General features: G+C 38.5%; 1 protein-coding gene across 1 annotated transcript in view; it reads left to right on the forward strand.

The window, feature by feature from the left end:
- ACVR2A (activin A receptor type 2A) overlaps nt 1-19,918 on the forward strand; it is a 61,024-nt gene that overhangs the window by 33,520 nt on the left and 7,586 nt on the right. The window contains exons 5-9 of the mRNA XM_070731492.1: nt 9,448-9,591; nt 11,432-11,575; nt 14,957-15,102; nt 18,544-18,658; nt 19,323-19,461. Coding sequence (XP_070587593.1) covers nt 9,448-9,591; nt 11,432-11,575; nt 14,957-15,102; nt 18,544-18,658; nt 19,323-19,461 — 688 coding nt within the window. The remainder of the gene's footprint in view (nt 1-9,447; nt 9,592-11,431; nt 11,576-14,956; nt 15,103-18,543; nt 18,659-19,322; nt 19,462-19,918) is intronic.

The following is a 19,918-nucleotide window of genomic DNA, read 5'->3' on the forward strand; positions in this document are numbered from 1 at the left end:
ACCAACTCCCCCCAGATATCAGAGTTGCCCCCACCCTCCTAGCCTTTCGTAAGCTTCTTAAAACCCACCTCTGTCGTCAGGCATGGGGGAATTGACATGTTCCCTCCCCCTAGGCTTATAAAATTTATGCATGGTACGCTAGTGTGTATGATTGGTTTTAATTTGTGGTGTTTTTTAAATTAATTTAAATATTGGATTTGTCTTACATTGTATTGCTATTGCTGTGAGCCGCCCCGAGTCTGCAGAGAGGGGCGGCATACAAATCTGATTAAACTAAACTAAATTAAACTCCCGCTGCTACCAGTTCACAGAACTGGACCAAACCGGGAACAATCCACTGCTAATATAGAAACATAGAAACATAGAAGTCTGACGGCAGAAAAAGACGTCATGGTCCATCTAGTCTGCCCTTATACTATTTTCTGTATTTTATCTTAGGATGGATATATGTTTATCCCAGGCATGTTTAAATTCAGTTACTGTGGATTTATCTACCACATCTGCTGGAAGTTTGTTCCAAGGATCTACTACTCTTTCAGTAAAATAATATTTTCTCATGTTGCTTTTGATCTTTCCCCCAACTAACTTCAGATTGTGTCCCCTTGTTCTTGTGTTCACTTTCCTATTAAAAACACTTCCCTCCTGGACATTATTTAACCCTTTAATATATTTAAATGTTTCGATCATGTCCCCCCTTTTCCTTCTGTCCTCCAGACTATACAGATTGAGTTCATTAAGTCTTTCCTGATACGTTTTATACTTCAGACCTTCCACCATTCTTGTAGCCCGTCTTTGGACCCGTTCAATTTTGTCAATATCTTTTTGTAGGTGAGGTCTCCAGAACTGAACACAGTATTCCAAATGTGGTCTCACCAGCATTCTATATAGTGGGATCATAATCTCCCTCTTCCTGCTTGTTATACCTCTAGCTATGCAGCCAAGCATCCTACTTGCTTTCCCTACCGCCTGACTGCACTGTTCACCCATTTTGAGACTGTCAGAAATCACTACCCCTAAATCCTTTTCTTCTGAAGTATTTGCTAACACAGAACTGCCAATACAATACTCAGATTGAGGATTCCTTTTCCCCAAGTGCATTATTTTACATTTGGAAACATTAAACTGCAGTTTCCATTGCTTAGACCATTTATCTAGTAAAGCTAAATCATTTACCATATTACAGACGCCTCCAGGAATATCAACCTTATTGCACACTTTAGAGTCATCGGCAAATAGGCAAACCTTCCCTACCAAACCTTTCCCTATATCACTCACAAATATATTAAAAAGAATAGGACCCAGAACAGACCCTTGTGGCACACCGCTTGTAACCTGACTCTGCTCAGAATACTCACCATTAACAATAACTCTCTGATGTCTACGCTTCAGCCAGCTGCAAATCCATTGAACTATCCAGGGATTAAGTCCAATCTTCACTAATTTATCTATCAGCTCTTTATGTGGAACCGTATCAAAGGCTTTGCTGAAGTCCAGGTAGGCAATATCCACGGCACCACCTTCATCCAACACCTTTGTGACATAGTCAAAGAAATCAATGAGATTAGTCTGACATGATTTGCCTTCAGTAAAGCCATGCTGATTTGGGTCCAATAAGTTATTGTTTTTTAGGTGCTGATTTATCCTCTTTTTGAGTAGAGTCTCCATCATTTTAACTACAACTGATGTCAAGCTAACTGGCCTGTAGTTACCAGCTTCTTCTCTACTGCCCTTCTTGTGAATAGGCACAACACTGGCCATTCTCCAATCCTCAGGAACTTCTCCTGTTAACAACGATTGGTTAAACAAATCAGTCAGGGGGGTAGTAATGACAGATCTGAGTTCTTTAAGAACTCTGGGGTGGATGCCATCTGGACCCATTGCCTTATTTATCTTTAATCGTTCAAGTTCTTCTAAGACATCGGCTTCTAAGATCACTGGAGCTGAATCCGTACAGTTGGAAGCAATGCTATATCCCTCTATAGTATTATTTTGTAAGGTGTCTTTTGAGAAAACTGAACAGAAGTAGCTATTGAAATGGTCAGCGATCTCCTTATTCCCATTAATGCATGTATTATTCCCGGTACTAACCTTCGTGATGCCGCAGTTTTTCTTCTTCTTATCATTAATATATCTGAAGAAGGTTTTATCCCCCTTCTTTACAGATTTTGCTATTTCTTCCTCTTTTGAGGCTTTAGCATCATATATTATCTGTTTCGCCTCCTTCTGTCTCATTTTATACACCTCCCTATCAGCTATACTTCCAGACTCTTTATACCTCCTATAGGCAGCCTTTTTTTCATTGACTATAGCTCTTACATCATTGCTAAACCATAGCGGTTTCTTCTTCCTTTTACCTTTAGTTATTTGTCTTACATACAGTCCAGTGGCTTTTAAGATGGCCTTTTTTAATACAGTCCACTGGATGCTCGCTCCTGCCATTTTATCCCTCCCCTTTAATTCATTATCTAAATATTCTCCCATTGCATTAAAATTTGTTTTTCTGAAATCCAATACTTTGGTTGCATTATAGGATTGCTCACAATGAGTTTTTACATCAAACCACAAACATAGATAGTCACTGCAACCTAAATTTTCTCCCACCTTGACATCTGAAACCCAATTCCCATTCGTAAAAACTAAATCTAGAATATTCTCCCCTCTAGTTGGTGTCTTAACCAGCTGTGCCAGAGCTGCTCCTGTAAAGGCCTCTACTATATTCTTACTTTTGCACATGCACGCCCTTATTAAACTGTTTTCTATGAATCAAATAGTTTCTGAGGATGTAATTTGAAAAATAAAACTTGTCAGTTAAAATTTATTTCGGCTTTTAATTTTAAAAAATGTAGAACACTAAGCATTTCTTGTACCTGACAGAAGAGGAATAATGAGTTCAAGCATAGGAGCCCATCTTCTATCCCATGTATAGAAATGCAGCTTTTTATCTTTGTCAATTACTAGTCAATGTGAGTTGCATTGCTTTGATCAAGGAAAAAGAATAATACTGTGTACCAAGCAACTCATTTACTATATGAAAAAGCAGGGTGTCCAGCAAACCTGGAAAATGGGAATCAGGGAATTATCAGGGAAATTGGCAATTTGGGAAATATCAGGGTATTATCAGGGAATTCGTGAAAAAAAACAGAATAAATCAGGGGGGGGAAACAAACTGTATTAAAATGTTTAAAAGTCAGGGGGAAATCATGTTAAAAAAAAACACGGATCACACTGCCTGGCAGAGTCAAGCAAAAATGAGCATAAGTGTGGCAACAACTTGCTTCCTTAGCTGCCGATATTTCTCCACTGCTTAGCTGTTTGGCATGACATCATCTATGACCATGCCTTAACTAGATCGCAAGTTACAGAGACATTTTAGGGAAATATCAGGAAATTTCAAAATGCTTTCCCCCTGGACCACCCTGATAAGGAAGGGCACCTTAGACATGCTCCATATTCTGATCAAGCCTTGGTAGATAAAACCATTAGACTTTTAATTTGGAAAATTTTAGAAGGAGATTTAAATAAACTGAAAATTTCTTAATCCTCAGCTGAATTTCAGATACACCTGACTGCAAATAGAACATGTAGAATAAAATTAAAGTCTAATTATTGCAGTGCTTAACAACTTTTTATTGCCAGATTAGATGAATTCAGTACTTCTTTATCATCCTTTTGCATTTAGAGCAGTTAGCACAGTTATTGAGCATCTATATCCTATACTTGGAATGCCATATTTTATTAGCCGTATTCACAAAAATGCAAAATCTTGACTGCACTGTATTTTTGTAATTTATGTCGGAAGTTCCTGACATCAAGAAGTAGATAAGCACTGGAAATAATTTATTTTTACTTTGAATGAGATCTTAATGTTGGGCTGTTAAGGACTTTTTTATGTTTTACTATACAATCAGGCTGTGAAACTCCTTTGAAAGGGGATCAAAACTTCTCTTCAATCAAAACCAATGCATCAGAAACTGCTCCGGCCCAATATATCCTGGTGTAACTATTTCACTTTGCAAACCGGCAGGCATATGTGAATAAAGCTGGGTGGGAGTAGCTTTCATAGGAGCCATGGAAACCGGACAAAAGCTGTGGTCACATATAATTCAAAGTCCTTTGAATGCAGTTGCCAACTTTTATTTCTGAAGAATTTGCACAAGCTTTGCTGTCAGGGACAGTGTATTATATGGTCAACATTGTTTCAGTTATTTATGTGACCCCACTACCAATATGAATCATTAGGAAAAAAATGACTTATTTTAATCCAGATATAAGGAGGATTTCTTTCTCATGCTGTATATTTTTCCTCATCAAAGACTACCTTTATAAAGCTGAAGATTTCTGATTTTGCAGTTAGTGTTAATATAATGGATTAAGGAAACTCCTCATTCTGAATAACCTGCTGGCTATCTTGTTGGACTTTTAAATATTTTTTTATTTAGAAGGAGGAGATTTAAGAGAGAATGTCAGGAGTTTCTTTGTTATTTATTAGAGCCTTGGAAGAATGGAAACCACATTAATAAGGTTGATAAGGAATGCTTATCATATGAGTGATGATTTTTCCCACCCTGCCCCCTTATATTAATTTCTGCTCAGTGAGGCACACATGATTGGAAAGCAATTTTGCATCTGTTCTAGTTATCCATATTTTTGTTTGAGTGTTGTGAATTGGTAAACACTGAATTTTAAACACAGATCACTGCCTTATGTAAGTTGCTATATCTAAACTGTTCTTTTAAGTACCTGATGCTTTTATTAAAATTAAAATCCTCCTTTCTTGATGAGACTACCTTGTTGATTTAAAGGGAAAATCTGCAGGCCTTTTTTAAGAGGAGGGAAAGGGAGATTTTCTGTTTAGCTCATCCCAATTCCTGGCAAATGGGACAGTTCTCTGTTCTAGAAAAGGCTGTGACAGGGGCATAATTACTTGCCCGTGTAGTTTTTATCTGGGAAAGTTATTTTTTGGAGTACAGTATAAGACACACTGGAGTATAAGACACACCTTAGTTTTGGGGGAGGAAAACAAAGAAAAAAGGCCTCTGTCTCCCAGCAATTTGCCAAACAGCAAACAGCACAGATGATATGCAATGTTTGCTGTATATTTCTGTGCATGTGTGCCTGATCTATAGAAATAGTAAAGAATTAGAGAAATGGACATTATGGCAGTATATTAATCCCAGAAAGTTTTCTTAAATGTAATCACACTAACTCCTCCCAATTATTTACAGGGTTTAACTCAGCTGCCTTATCTTAATACTAATACTTAGTACTAAAACAGGACATTGCAGATTATACTTTTATAGATCTTTAAAATTGATGTGGCTTTCTGGAAGTATTCTCTGCTATTTAAAAGAAGATACAATAGTACTGGCCTCTTCAGATAAATCATTTACCGTATATACTTGAGTATAAGTCAACCCAATTATAAGCCCAGGCACCTACTTTTGCCACAAAAACTGGGAAAACTTATTGACTCAAGTATAAGCCTAGGGTGGAAAATAACAGTGGCTACTGGCAACTTATACAAATGGAATATTTTTCTACTGTAGCTTGTTAAAATTGTTTTTGTAGGAGAATAAAAAAACATGAAGAATGGTTGCAGGAACTGGGTATATCTAGTTTAATTTTAAAAAGGGCCAGGGGAGACATGATAACAGTCTTCCAATATCTCAGGGTTTGCCACAAAGAAGAGAGAGTCAACCTATTCTCCAAAGCACCTGAGAGCAGAAAAAGAAGCAATTGGTGGAAACTAAACAAGGAGAGACACAGCTTAGAACTAAGGAGAAAATCCCTGAGAGAACAATGAATCTGTGGAACAGCCTGCCACCAGAATGCTCCAACACTGGAAGTTTTAAAGATGTTGGGTACCCATTTGTCTGAAGTAGTGTAGGGTTTCTGCCTAAGCAGGGGGTTGGACTAGAAGATCTCCAAGGTCCCTTCCAACATTATTGTTATTATTATGTAACTTTTCCTTCCAAACTGTTTTTTATTTCTTGCACCTTTCTTCCTCCCCTTCCTAAATCTCTCTCTTTTTAAAATTCCTTCTTTTATCATAACCAAAAATCTTAAAATATCTTTAGGAATGTGATCAAACCTGTTATCTTAATCTTCATTACAATATCATTATAATTTTCTTAATAAATGGGATTTCATATATTATTTCAAAACAATTGCTTAAATCAAACTTCCATATGATAAATATTCAGATTTTCCATTTATAACATACTTCATAAGTTAAAATCATTACTATCTCAATACATCAGTAAATAACAATTTGGGGTTATTCAATCATTAATTGTAAAATCTTTCTTCTACGTGATATTTATCTTGCATAAGGAGAAACTATACTCTTAAAAAAGGTAGATCTATTCATATTAATTATGTAGAACAAATGATTAATGCCAAAATTCATACTATTATATTATCCCAACCTTTGTATTGTTTTAAACAAGTCAGCATTAACAATCCTCTTGGGTATGATAAGTATAGTTGTGGGGGCAATATGCTGGTTCTGTTAAAAAGTGCTATTGCTAACATGTTGTAAGCTGCCCTGAGTCTAAAGAGAAGGGCAGCATAAAAATTGAATGAATGAATGAATGAATAATAGTTGGAAGAAAAAGTTTAGTTACACAGTTATCCCCATTTGAAGCAACATTTTATTACAACATTACCTCTTCTGTTACTAGAAATTAATCAAATTTAAATGGGTAACTTACATTTTACTTTCTGATCAAGAGAGAAAGCCATGCTTCCTTCGTTCTGAAACTCTTCAACCCTCCCGCCCTTTCCCCCAGTGCTTCCTGTAGAGGAGGGGTTGTGATTGCTTCAGCCTGCTGCCAATCAGGCAGCTCTCTCAGTGCCTCCTTTCTGTGTAGAGGAGGAACTCTGATTGGTTCCATCTGCTGCCAATCAGGCAGCTGAAGGGTGTTGCCTGCAAGAGCAGAAACAGTCGTGGAAAGAAAAAAGCCTTGTGTTGCCAAGAGCCATGAGGTTTCCTCCCTCCCTGCCTTTCACATCCATACTGCGCAGCTTTGGAAAATGCTGCACGGGAGTTTTCAGGTCAGGGAAGGTCAGTGACTCGAATATAAGCCGAGGTTAGATTTTTCAGCACATTTTTTGTGCTGAAAATGTCGGCTTATACTCAAGTATATACGGTATTTTAAAAACCTTCATTTTGTTAAGTTGTTTAGAACAATGATGAAGCAGTCTTTAAAAAATAAGTGTAGTAATTTGAACATTCTATAGGCATTTATAGTTATTGACCTTTATAGTCCTTGCAGCAAAAAAACCCCAAACAGCCAGTTTCAGCCTTTGCTTCTCCCTTCAGCTTTAGTTTCACTTGCACCTGGGCTTGCCTGCAACTTCAATCAATCAGCTGAGTGTTGGGAGGCAGATAATCAGTGGCTTGTGCTTATCAGGCTCTGCTGCTGTTTGCTGCAAGGAGGTAAATTGCTGTCAGGCAGAGACCCAAAGAGAAGGGAGGGTGGGGGGGGCTACATTCAGTGTATAAGATGCACCTGAGTTTTTACCTCTTGGGGGGTTAAAAGGTGTGTCTTATACTCTAAAAAATATGGAAGGTAGACAGATTCTAAGGATAGAATCACAGAAATCTCTCCTAATTTTGCCTCCTTGTGTTTTTTTTTTTGCTATTGGTTTTCAGTGAATTTTATATTAGTTTATAAAGCATTTCCCTCAATTTATCAGTAAATAATTTTGCATATACAAATAAAGCTAAAAATTTGAGATGTTTCATCAGTGTTAAAATAAAAGTTAATTAAACGTTGATTTATATATTGATATTTCCAAATGAAAGCAGCTGATCAAAAAGAAGGAAGGGTGATATTTCTAGAATTAATTAGCTACCAAAAATATTGAAAAATGTGCTATTATAGCAACTTTAATGGTTAATGAAGTAAGATTAAGATGAGGGTAATGTGTTTTGCTTCACTGTTTTGCTTTGTAGTTTGTAGGTTAGATGATGCAACACTGCCCCCTTGTGTAATGTACCAATTTATATTTTATGCACAGTTACTTTGTTTAAAACACAACCAGTATCTTAATAACTAAATTATTACATTTCTCTGTGCCTTCTAATTATTTGCACTATACATATGGAAATCCGTTTTTGAAAGCTTCCATACTATTTGGAGCATTTGCTTATAAAACGTTTAATGTTCAAATAATTCAGTTACAGGTATAATAAACATTATCGCTATCTTTTATTGTTAAAAAAAGGTCAATAAAGTACACATTTGAAAACCTAATGCATGATGAATTTTATAAGTTACTGATGACTCTTTGTCCTAAGATGCACTTATATCTGCTTTGTATTATATGAAATAATTCCCTTTTGCCTGTGTGTATGTGTTTTTTTACAAGCATGCCTTTCATATAATGATAGAGGTAAGATGCACCATTTTATTTATAATCATAAATTACAAACTACATACAGGAGTAACATTTATATTTACAGATGTTGAGAGTTTCCTTAAAATCAGAACATGTTAGATTTCATTTTAGATACCAGATTTTGAAGATCCACTATATATGTGGAGTTCATCAAGCAACCTGTTGAATCTGGAGCAGTATTCATTTAATACTTTTTCTATGGCTTTGTTTTTATTTTTTCTACTATTATTTCGCATTACTATTTGGAATGGTGGGATTAAATTGGCATAGGTCCTTGTTTAGCTACTGCCTCGTGCATGAAAACAGGCCAGTTCATCAAAGTTCACTTCATTCTGTTTACATCCTGTAGATGCTTTAATATTTATCAAAGTAGATGAAGTAGTGAGGACCAGGAAATATAATCACACATAAGTACCTTTAAGGTCCCAATCACCATTACCATGACTGTAAACCTTTCTTGTAATGCTTATAATAAATAAATGCTAATAAAGTTAAGTAGTTCCAACTACAAAAACTGATTTCCCGATCTTTTAAGCTAATGATATTGGGTCAATTGCTGGGTTGGTAAAGTAGGGATGGAGCCACAGGAATTCTGTATGTGCACAGGAAATAACCACAGGCTGCATGAAGCATATAGATTTCCTATACAAAAGTTATAATTCCATTAAAAATAGGGTAATAATTTTTTTACAGTTTTTTTCATTCAAGTAAAGTATTGTTCATAAAATTTTAGTAGATACGTGTTGCACAAACTGTCTTATATTGACCATATGTAGAGATTAAAGATACTGGATTAGTTTCAAGAAATTTAATTCCTTCCATATTTTGTATGCATGCCTTTGTTTGGAATCATACAATTTAAAAGTTAGATTTATTCATTTCATTTTTGCTGAGAAAGAATTGAAAATGAATTCAAAAATTTTGAGACATTAACATTTTTGTTTTTATTCTGAATAATTTGCTTTCTAAATTGTTGTCTTTTGAATTGGTAAATGAGATTATACTAAAAAATGAACTTTTGTTGATTGTTATTATTTTTAGGACCCTGGACCACCACCTCCATCACCATTGATGGGCCTAAAGCCGTTGCAGTTACTAGAGATCAGAGCTAGAGGAAGGTTTGGCTGTGTCTGGAAAGCTCAGTTGTTAAATGAATACGTTGCTGTGAAAATATTCCCAGTGCAGGTATATGAACAGCCAAATACTGTGCTTATTATATGTTACAAATGTTTAAAATGTTTTTTTTAAATATTGTTATAACAAGGAAATCTGATGATATTTCAAAATATGTCTAAATATCATGTGATTGCTTAATAAAATATTCCAGTGGTTATGAGACCAAGTAAAATATGAAAGGAAATCAAGGACATCTATAATGATCCAGTCAGACATCCATCCTGATGGGTGAAGAAATAATTCCCTTTGTAATAATAGGCTTGGGATTTAAAAACTAATAAAAACTAGAAGGCATCTTTTTTTTTTACCAAAATATGTTCAGATCAGATCATTTATTTACAATCTCAAACTAATAAATATAGTCTTACCAACTACAGTCATACCTCGTCTTATGAACCTAATTGGTTCCAGGGGGAGGTTCGTAAGACGAAAGGTTCGTAAGACGAAACATTGTTTCCCATAGGAAACAATGTAAAGTCAATTAATCCGTGCAACCAAAAAAAAAAAACCCGCAAAAAAAACCGCTGCCGCCCGGCTGTCACCTTTTAAAACAGCCTGGGGGCTTCTCAGCGACCTCCCGAACGCCTAATGCCAAACCCAAACTTCCGGGTTCGGCGTTCGGGAGGCCGCCGAGAAGTCCCCAGGCTGTTTTAAAAGGTGACAGCCGGGCTGGGGGGCTTCCCAGCAACCTCCCGAACTCTTGCCGAACTTCCGGGTTCGGGGTTCGGGAGGTTGCTGGGAAGCCCCCCAGCCCGGCTGTCACTTTTTAAAACAGCCGCGCGGCTTCCTAGCCGTCTCCCGAAGCCGAGCACCAAACCCGAACTTCTGCATTCGGAGGCTGCTGGGAAGCCCCCCAGCCCGGCTGTCACCTTTTAAAACAGCCGCGTGGCTTCCCAGCAGCCTCCAAACGGTTCAGAAAAAATTTGCCTCTTCTTACGAACTTTTTTCGTGTTACGAACGCCAAACCCGAACTTCCGGGTTCGGCGTTCAGAGGCTGCTGGGAAGCCCCGCCGCCCAGCTGTCACCTTTTAAAACAGCCGGGGGGCTTCCCAGCAGCCTCCCGAACGCCGAACCCGGAAGTTCGGGTTTGGCGTTCATAACACGAAAAAAGTTCGTAAAAAGAGGCAAATTTTTTCTGAACCCCTGGTTCGTATCTCGAGTTGTTCGTAAGACAAGGGGTTCGTATCTTGAGGTACCACTGTATTCTATTTAGCTATTGTTATAATGGTGCTGGAAAAAATAACTTTATGGCCTATTTACAACTTTTGCAGCATTCCTGAGTCATTGCCATTACAGCCGGTTTACATTGTCTTGTGTCTGATCTATGATTGGTGCCCCACCCAGCATGAAAAACATTATAGAATCTGGGGGAGGGAACCAGATACAGAAAAAGAAAATTGCTAATTTAATTCTCTTTTACGTCACATGAACTTCATTCAATTGTTAACCTCACTTCATTGTCCATATTTATTTGATGAAGCAAATCAGGAAAAATCCTTATCTTTATTCCAGAGAACCTGCTTGCAAAATATTATTAGTTGTTGAACTAAGAGAATTATCTAAACATGTCTAGCCTCAATTTATTAAGCCATTTGACAGAATTTCTAAAGATTTGTGCACAGTTCAGAAATTGCTAGAAGCAAGAGTTCTCTGTTAATGTGAGTTTACCAAACCAAACCAAGACGTGTATTTCCCATCTTATTTTCAATCTTTTGGCCATCACCCCATGCATTTGGACAAATTTTATAGTATATCAGATATGATTTTGATTATTTGAAATAATTTTGAATATGTAGACAAGACATTTAATATTTTTAAAAATATATTAATGTGATTCTTTTTGTTTCAGGATAAAGAATCATGGCAAAATGAATATGAAATATATAGCTTGCCAGGAATGAAGCATGAAAATATACTACAGTTCATTGGTGCTGAGAAACGAGGCACTAACATTGATGTTGACTTGTGGCTAATAACAGCGTTTCATGAAAAGGTTATGACTTAGTTGTGATGGTTCATGTGACAATTGTTAGAACTTTTCATTGTGTACAAATAGAATATTTTCCAAGGGAAGCAGATTTTGAGGCAAATTTTTAAGCTTGTGAAAACTTTAGTAGTTTTTTTAAAAGATCAATGTTAAATTTTAAAGAGGAAGAATTCAACACAAGGCAGTGATTTCAGACTATCTTCCATGTCTGCCTGTCAAAGCTATTTTATTTGGGTGGGACAGAGCAAAATCAAGAAACAAAAAAAAATTGTCATTGTGTCTTATGATGGCACAGCACTAGGTAACCTCCTGTAGTCCCCAAACTCTTCAAACATTGTCCTTCCATATGTTTAAAAGGATGCCCACTGAATTATTACTATCAAGGTAATGATAAATATAATCCCTATATTTTCATTCTTTCCCTCCAAGCTCAGATCACAGAAACATTTCAATAAAATTTGGATATCCCAGATTATAAAATAGCAAATGGGATATTCTCACCACAGTGCTTGTTTTCTCTATGAGGCCAATGATAGGCTAATCTTTTCCGGACCGAGTACCCCAAGTGTGCACACAGCCCAAATTCCTAAAATTTGGGAATTTGTAGCTCCGGGAGATGAAGCGCCAGAAGAGAAGTCTGGAGCTGCGTTGGACAGCCAGTAAATCCAAACCTGACCGGATACTGTTGAGAGCCTTTTATTAGGACTTATCTAGTGGTAATTCAGGTGGCAAAATGTTCACATTTTTCCACCCTTATTGTATCTGTGCATCTCGCCCAGCTGCCCTGTTTAGGGTGACCAGCTCCTTTCTTGATAAGGATGAAGCGGACAAGCCCTTACAGGGTAGAGCTGAGGAATTTGTCCAGTTTCTTGTGGATAAAGTCACTCAGAGTCGGGCAGACCTGGGCAGTGTCGACTGAGATGGCAGGGGCACGTCTTAGTCCGATTGTGTGGGACGAGTTTGATTTGATGACCCCCAATGAAGTGGACAAGACCATGGGAGCTTTGACCTCCTCCACCTGTTTGTTGGTCTTCGCCAGCAGGGAGGTGACATGAGGCTGGATCCAGGTGGTGATTAATGCCTCCTTAAAGGAGGGATCCTTTCCACAACCACTAAAGGAGGCGGTTGTATGACCCCTCAAGAAGCCATCCTTGGATCCAGCTAACCTGAAAAACTACTGTTCTGTCTCCAACCTTCCTTTCATGAGGAAAGTTGTTGAGAATGTGGTGGTGCTCCAGCTCCTGCAGTCTTTGGATGAAGCCAGTTACCTAGATCAGTGATGGTGAACCTTTTTTTCCTCGGGTGCCGAAAGAGCATGTGCGCACATAATCGCGCATGCGCGAGTGCCCATACCTATAATTCAATGCCTGGGGAGGGCAAAAACAGCTTCTCAGGCCCTCTGGAGGCCAGATACGGCCTGTTTCCCAATTTCTGGTGGGCCCAGTAGGCTCGTGTTTCGCCCTCCCCAGGGTCCCAAAGGCTTCCCTGGAGCTGGAGGAGGGTAAAAACGCTCTCCCCCATCTCCCCGGAGGCTTTCTGGAAGCCATAAACGCCCTCCCAGAGCCACTGTGTGAGCAAGAAATCAGCTGGCTGGCACACACATGCACATTGCAGCTGAGCCAGGGCAATGGCTTGTGTGCCAACAGATATCGCTACATGTGCCACAGATTTGCCATCGCTGACCTAGATGTTTACCAGTCTGGTTTCAGGCCTGGCTACAGCATTGAAACTGCTTTGGTTGCGCTGATGGATGATCTCTGGCGGGCCAGAGGACATTCCTCTATCTTAGTGCTTCTTAACCTTTCAGCGGTTTCTATACCATCAACGATGGTATCCTTCTGCGTCAACTGGAGGGGTTGGGAGTGAGCGGCACCATATTATGATGGTTGTCCTCTTCTCCAGTCGGGTGCAGTCTGTGTTCATAGGGGGACAGAGGTCGACTCCTAGGCCTCTCCTTTGTGGGGTGCCTCAGGGGTCGGTCCTCTCCCCCATCCTGTTTAACATCTACATGAAACCGCTGGGTGAGATCATCCAACGGCATGGAGTGAGTTTCCTACAGTATATGCTGATGAGCTGTACATTTCCACCCCATGTCAATTCAGCGAAACAGTGGATGTGATATGCCGGTGCTTGGAGGCTTTGAGGATCTAGATGGGAGTCAACAGACTCAAGCTCAACCTCGACAAGACCAAATGGCTCCTAAGGACTGTTTCATCTGTCCCTAACTTGAGGGGGTGGAGTTAACCCTCTCAGAACAGGTCCACAACTTGGTAGTCCTCCTAGATCCACAGCTGAAATTAGAACAGCATTTCAGCTGTGGCTAGGGGCACCTTCACACAGGTCCACCTAGTGCACCAGTTGTGGACCTATTTGGATAGGAATTCTCTTCTCACAGTCACTCATGTCCTTGTCACCTCACAGTTTGACTACTGCAATGCACTCTACACAGGGCTACCCTTAAAGAATGTTCAGAGACTACAATTAGTCCAGAATGCAGCCATGTGAGCTGTTGTGGATATGCCTAGGACACTCACATAACTCCATCATTCCTTGAGCTGCATTGGCTTCCTATCAGTCTCTGGATGCAATTTAAGGTGTTGGTTATCACATATAAAGCCCTACATGACTTAGCACCAGATTACTTACAGGACTGTCTTCTGCCTCACACTTTCCAGCAGCCGATCAAAACCCACAAGGTTGGCCATCTCCAGGTCCCATTGGCCAAACAGTTTCGACTGACAAGACTGTGGGGGAAGGCCTTCTCTGTGGCAGCGCTGGCTCTCTGGAACCAGATACCCCCGGAGATCCGCCCCGCCCCTACCCTCCTGGCCTTCCAGAAGGCCTTAAAAGCATGGCTTTGCTGGCAGACCTGCAGCCATTGAGCTATAGGGCTCTTCTCCAGCCTAGAAATAAGGAATGCTTTTGGAATGGGGCTTTTATTGTTGTATATGGTTTTATTGTGTACGCCACCCAGAATCAGGCAGGAGTTGGGCTGCCTATAAATACAAACAAATATGCACACATGACCCTTGCACATGTGCCTTGCCTCCATGATGCATGCCCTGTGTGTGCCCCACCACTGTGTGTGCATGCCCCACTTGTATCCTGCCCCCACACTTATGCGGCAGAGACCCGAAGACCACCTGGCCGGCAGGAGGTGCAGGTACATGTGTGGCGGAGCTGAGCTGGGATGATGGCTTGCGTACCCACAGAGAGCATATGCCTGACATAGGTTCACCGTCACGTATTTAGGCTGTGTAATCCTAGTTCTAAAATTTTAGTTAAATGTGTCATGTAACTTTAATGATGTGATATAAAGGGAAAAATATTATTTATATTATTATTTTAACATATTATTTATAAATATAAATATTATTTATTATTTAGGGTTCACTTACTGACTACCTGAAAGCTAATGTAGTTTCATGGAATGAACTCTGTCATATAGCTGAAACTATGGCAAGAGGTTTGGCCTATCTCCATGAAGACATCCCTAGTCTAAAAGAAGGGCATAAACCAGCTATATCTCACAGGTACCACCTATCACACTAACTATCTATCTATCTATCTATCTATCTATCTCTATTTCTATCTATCTTCTGATATTAATATTTAACTGTAATAAGAGGCTTAAAAAGTGTTGGATTCCTCCTTGATGAGCCACATTATAATGTATCTCAGCCCAACTGTTTGACAAGGAGTAGAGAAAACTGGAATCTAAAGGAAAAGGGCTGTAGTTCTGGTTTTAATTGCTTTCTGAGGTACAGTAGTCATACCTTGCTTTTTTGGCTCTCTTTTCCAGTCTCTCAGGGCAGCCTTTTAGGTACTTGCAAGGTAGAAGAGTTGGGAGAGTCTTGTCAAAACCAGAGCTCTGCTATATTGAAGTGTGGATGCAACCCAGTTTGTAGAAGGAAGAACAATGCAAAATCAATTGATCAGAATGCAAAATCAATTTGTAACACAGTTTTGATTGCAGCAAAAATGCAGTGGCACATTAGAAAACAATACTGTTTTTTAAGTAGCTAGGGTTTCGCCCCGATTTGACAGCTATCTGGGCTGTTGGCTCTGTGATCTTTGTGCCGTTCTGAAAATCAGCATTTGCAGTGGCCATTTTGGAAATCTCAGCGGCCATTTTAACCCTGCTGTTCTGTTCGAAAAAAGTTCCTAATGTTATGTTCCCGGGTCACCCTGACCCGGACCGAAAACTCTTCATTTGCAGTGCTTATGTTTGGTCTTTTTGAAAGCTTTTTTCACCTGGAAACATGTTTGAACATTTCTGCACACAATGGAATGAAAATTGAACTGAAAAAATTAATCCTTATTGGTTTATTTTGCACATAAATGTGCCTCCCCCCCCGTTTTTGTGAAAGTTTTTTCAATTTATGGATAGTTTTGCTTGCAAAATCCATTCTATTTTACTAAAGTTGGTGTGGGATTGGTAGCTTGAACATTTCTGCACACAATGATATGAAAATTGAACTGAGAAAATTAATCCTTATTGGTTTATTTTGCTCATAAATGGGCCCCCATGCTTATACTCAAATAGGCTTATACTCGAGTAGGCTTATACTCGAGTATAAAATGATATGGTCTTATATTCAAAAATAAACCAATAAGAATCATTTTTTTTCAGTTCATTTCTATTTTTCTTATGTTTAGGATTGTTCAATTTAGTATATCAAAACTTTTGAGTTTATTGATAATTTTGCCTGCAAAATGCATTCTATTTTACTATTCTATTTTGGTGTGGGATTGGTAGCTTGAACCTTTCTGAACATAATGATATGAAAATTAAACTGAAAAAATGATCCTTATTGGTTTATTTTGCTCATAAATGGGCCCCCATGCTTATACTCAAATAGGCTTATACTCGAGTAGGCTTATACTCGAGTATAAAACAATAAACCAATAAGAGTCATTTTTTTCAGTTCATTTATATTTTTCTTATGTTCAGGATTGTTCAATTTAGTATATCAAACCTTTTGGGGGAAAATTCCTTAGGGATTTGTAGCCTTAAAAAATATAAATTGACACGAAATTCAAAAAGGATGGGGGGAGGGGCTTTTTGATCAAAATAAAAATATAAGTCTCAATTTTTCCAGTTCAATTTTCATATCATTATGTTCATAAATGTTCAAACTAGTTTTCCAGTTGAAAAAGTTTTCAAAAAGATTAAATTCAAGTACCTAAAAAAAATATTTTTGGTCCTGTCATATACGAACAGAAACAGATTTGAAGTTATGATTTTTTTTTGCCCAGAAAACAATTAGCCACCACCCCAAAAATATTTTTTGATGACCAGCATTGTTAAATTGAGTAAATGAATGCCTAAGATTTTAAAGAATATTTCGGATTTGGAGCATAAAAAAATAAAAAGTGAAAATGATTGCAAGCAGCCGAGGGGGGTGGGAGGCCTTATTTCTGATGTTAAAAAACCAGTAAGAATCATTTTTTTCAGTTCCTTTATATTTTTCTTATATTCAGAAATGTTCAAGCTACCAATCCCACACCAACTCCAGTAAAATAGAATGGATTTTGCAAGCAAAACTATCCATAAATTGAAAAAAAATCACAAAAACGGGGGGGGCGGCACATTTATGTGCAAAATAAACCAATAAGGATTAATTTTTTCATTTCAATTTTCATATCATTGTGTGCAGAAATGTTCAGACTACTTTCCAAGTGAAAAAAGTTTTCAAATTGACCAAACATAAGCACTTCAAATGAAGTGTTTTCGGTCCGGGTCGTATGTGACCCGAACATAACATTAGGAACTTTTTTTGCTCAGCAAAAACTAAGCCCCCCACCCCCCCAAAAAAATTCTCATAGAGAGAACCCCTGAAATGATGAAAAGTCATGAAATTTCAAGTTTCAGATATGCAGGGAAAATTTTTTACAGGGACTCAAACTTGGCTTCGGGTCACATACGACCCGAACAGAACAGCAGGGTTAAAGGCACAGTTGTGATTGGAAGATTGTTGCTCTTCTCTAATTTCATTCTGTCGCATGGAGATTGCCCAAAGATCCAGCAGTTGCCTAGGAAGTGATAATTCCTCCCCTTGTGCAGATTGCTGAGAGGGAGTGGGCAGCAATAAATCAGCCCCTCCTCATTAAGCCGAAGCACCAGTCAGATGTTAATTAGAACTGAGCAGAGTTTTAGTGCTCCCACAATTAGCAGCTTGCCCTGCTCCACCAGGGCACGACACAAGCGAATAGCGACTCAGCCATGCTACACCAGGGCAAGGCAAGACAGATTATAGTGCCACGCCCCACCAGGACACGGCCAAAAGGTCACGGTTAGCCACGCTCCACCAGAGCACGGCAGGAAGCCTAGCACGGCAGAATACACAACTGAGCCTCCTTGGTCAGACTAGTGCTGTTCATTATCAGGGACAATTTTGTCTGTCCTGTGACAACTGTATGTGACATTTGCTTAGCTTCTCGGCACAGGCAGTGGCCCTTTATTGCTCTACCATTAATCATGGCATCCAGGGCCTCAACCTTGGCCAGTTCCAACCAGTGATGAGTTGCCGACGGTCAGGTGCGCTCCGTGCGTGTGTGCCTGCATTCGACTCGTGCGCTCACTCGCATGAGATTCGGCTGCTGTACATGCGCAACAATCGAAATCTCACATGAGCGAGATTTGGGCAAAAAACTGGCAATTTTTGCCCAAATCACACTTCCGTGAGGACGGTCACACATGTGAGATTTGGGTGATTTCCCCCTATTTCTTTTGAATATTTTCCTCCCATTTCCTAAGCGCTCCGATTGTGTTGTATATTTGTGCAAATGGTAATGTCCATTGTTTTCATTATAAACCATAGTTATTGTATGTCCAGGTACCAAGCCAATTTTTTTTCATCTCTGCAACTATATTCAAAGAATGAATTATACTGTCAGTTAAAGATGTCCAAATGTTATTCTGATCCCTTTTAAATATGACAGTTTTCAATTTTGTACTTCATTTTTTCAAGGGACATCAAGAGCAAAAATGTGTTATTGAAAAATAATCTTTCGTCATGTATTGCTGATTTTGGGCTTGCTTTAAAATTTGAGGCTGGCAAGTCAGCTGGTGATACCCATGGTCAGGTAAGTTTAAACGAAAATAAGAATTAAGATATTTTATTATATATGTTGTGATATTTTTCCTTGCCATTACAATATTAAAAGCACTTTTGTAAAATGGCTAGTAGCCGATCATGGTCTTATAGGTGCAGTTTATAACATGATGTTAACATGATTTATAACATGGTGTTATAAACATTTTAAATTACAGAATAGTAGGACAAGAAGAAAAACATATCTCTGAGTATGAAATGGTCATGTCTTAAGAGTTTGTGCTTTGTATTTACTTTGCAATGTGACTCCTAGGCAAGGAATGCAAACTTTGATCATTGAAAGCATTTCTGCATGTTAAATTTTGAGACATTGCTAATAATGTTCACTCTTTTTAGTTCCTTGGCCATTTCAAAATAATGAAAGTTATTGAAACTATTTGTATCAAGAGATTTTTAATGCTTTTTTAAATAGGTAATGTTCCAAAGGTTACCTACTTCTTTAAGAAATGTTTTTCAGTGTATTTTTGATTTTGATGGCAAGCTGTTTCAAAATAAATTATAGGATTCCAAATTCTAAAAACCAAGTGATTTTGACTTTGCTATTTTGTTTTTTCTAGAATGTATGATGAGCATCTAATTAGTTTACACTTTGAATTTGCACATTTATAAGCCTAATGATTCTTCTTATTGTCAAGGTTGGTACCCGAAGATACATGGCTCCTGAAGTATTAGAAGGTGCTATAAACTTCCAGCGAGATGCATTTTTGAGAATAGACATGTATGCAATGGGATTAGTTCTGTGGGAATTGGCATCACGATGTACAGCATCAGATGGTAAGCAGTTGACACAGTGTAAGGCCTTTAATGGCCACTAAGTAGGATAGATAGACAGAAAACTAGTAGACCCCATCCAAGAACATTAACTAGCTGTCAGAAGACTCAATGAAACCTCTTTAATTTCACAACACAGACACATACTCAACCACAGTTGTAACTGGGAAACTGTTAGCCGTTTAGACCAAGCCAAATCCAGAAACACTTGGGAATTTCTCAAAGCTTTGCTCAGCCACACCAATAGACACATAGAGAGAAACCATATTTACACACCATTCAAAAGAGACAATGAAAACACCTAGCTTTCCATACAGCGTGTCCTTCACTGCAGACTTCCTCCATAACATCCCTTACCAGAACTAAGCTGGGTAATTATATATGCACAGTCTTCCATGTTCATTCAACTTTATAGATGGCATTTTATACCCAGACAAATGCAACTTTTGGAAGATGAGTT

This window comes from Erythrolamprus reginae, chromosome 1 (assembly GCF_031021105.1).
Source record: "Erythrolamprus reginae isolate rEryReg1 chromosome 1, rEryReg1.hap1, whole genome shotgun sequence".
In the NCBI taxonomy this organism is placed as follows: domain Eukaryota; kingdom Metazoa; phylum Chordata; class Lepidosauria; order Squamata; family Dipsadidae; genus Erythrolamprus; species Erythrolamprus reginae.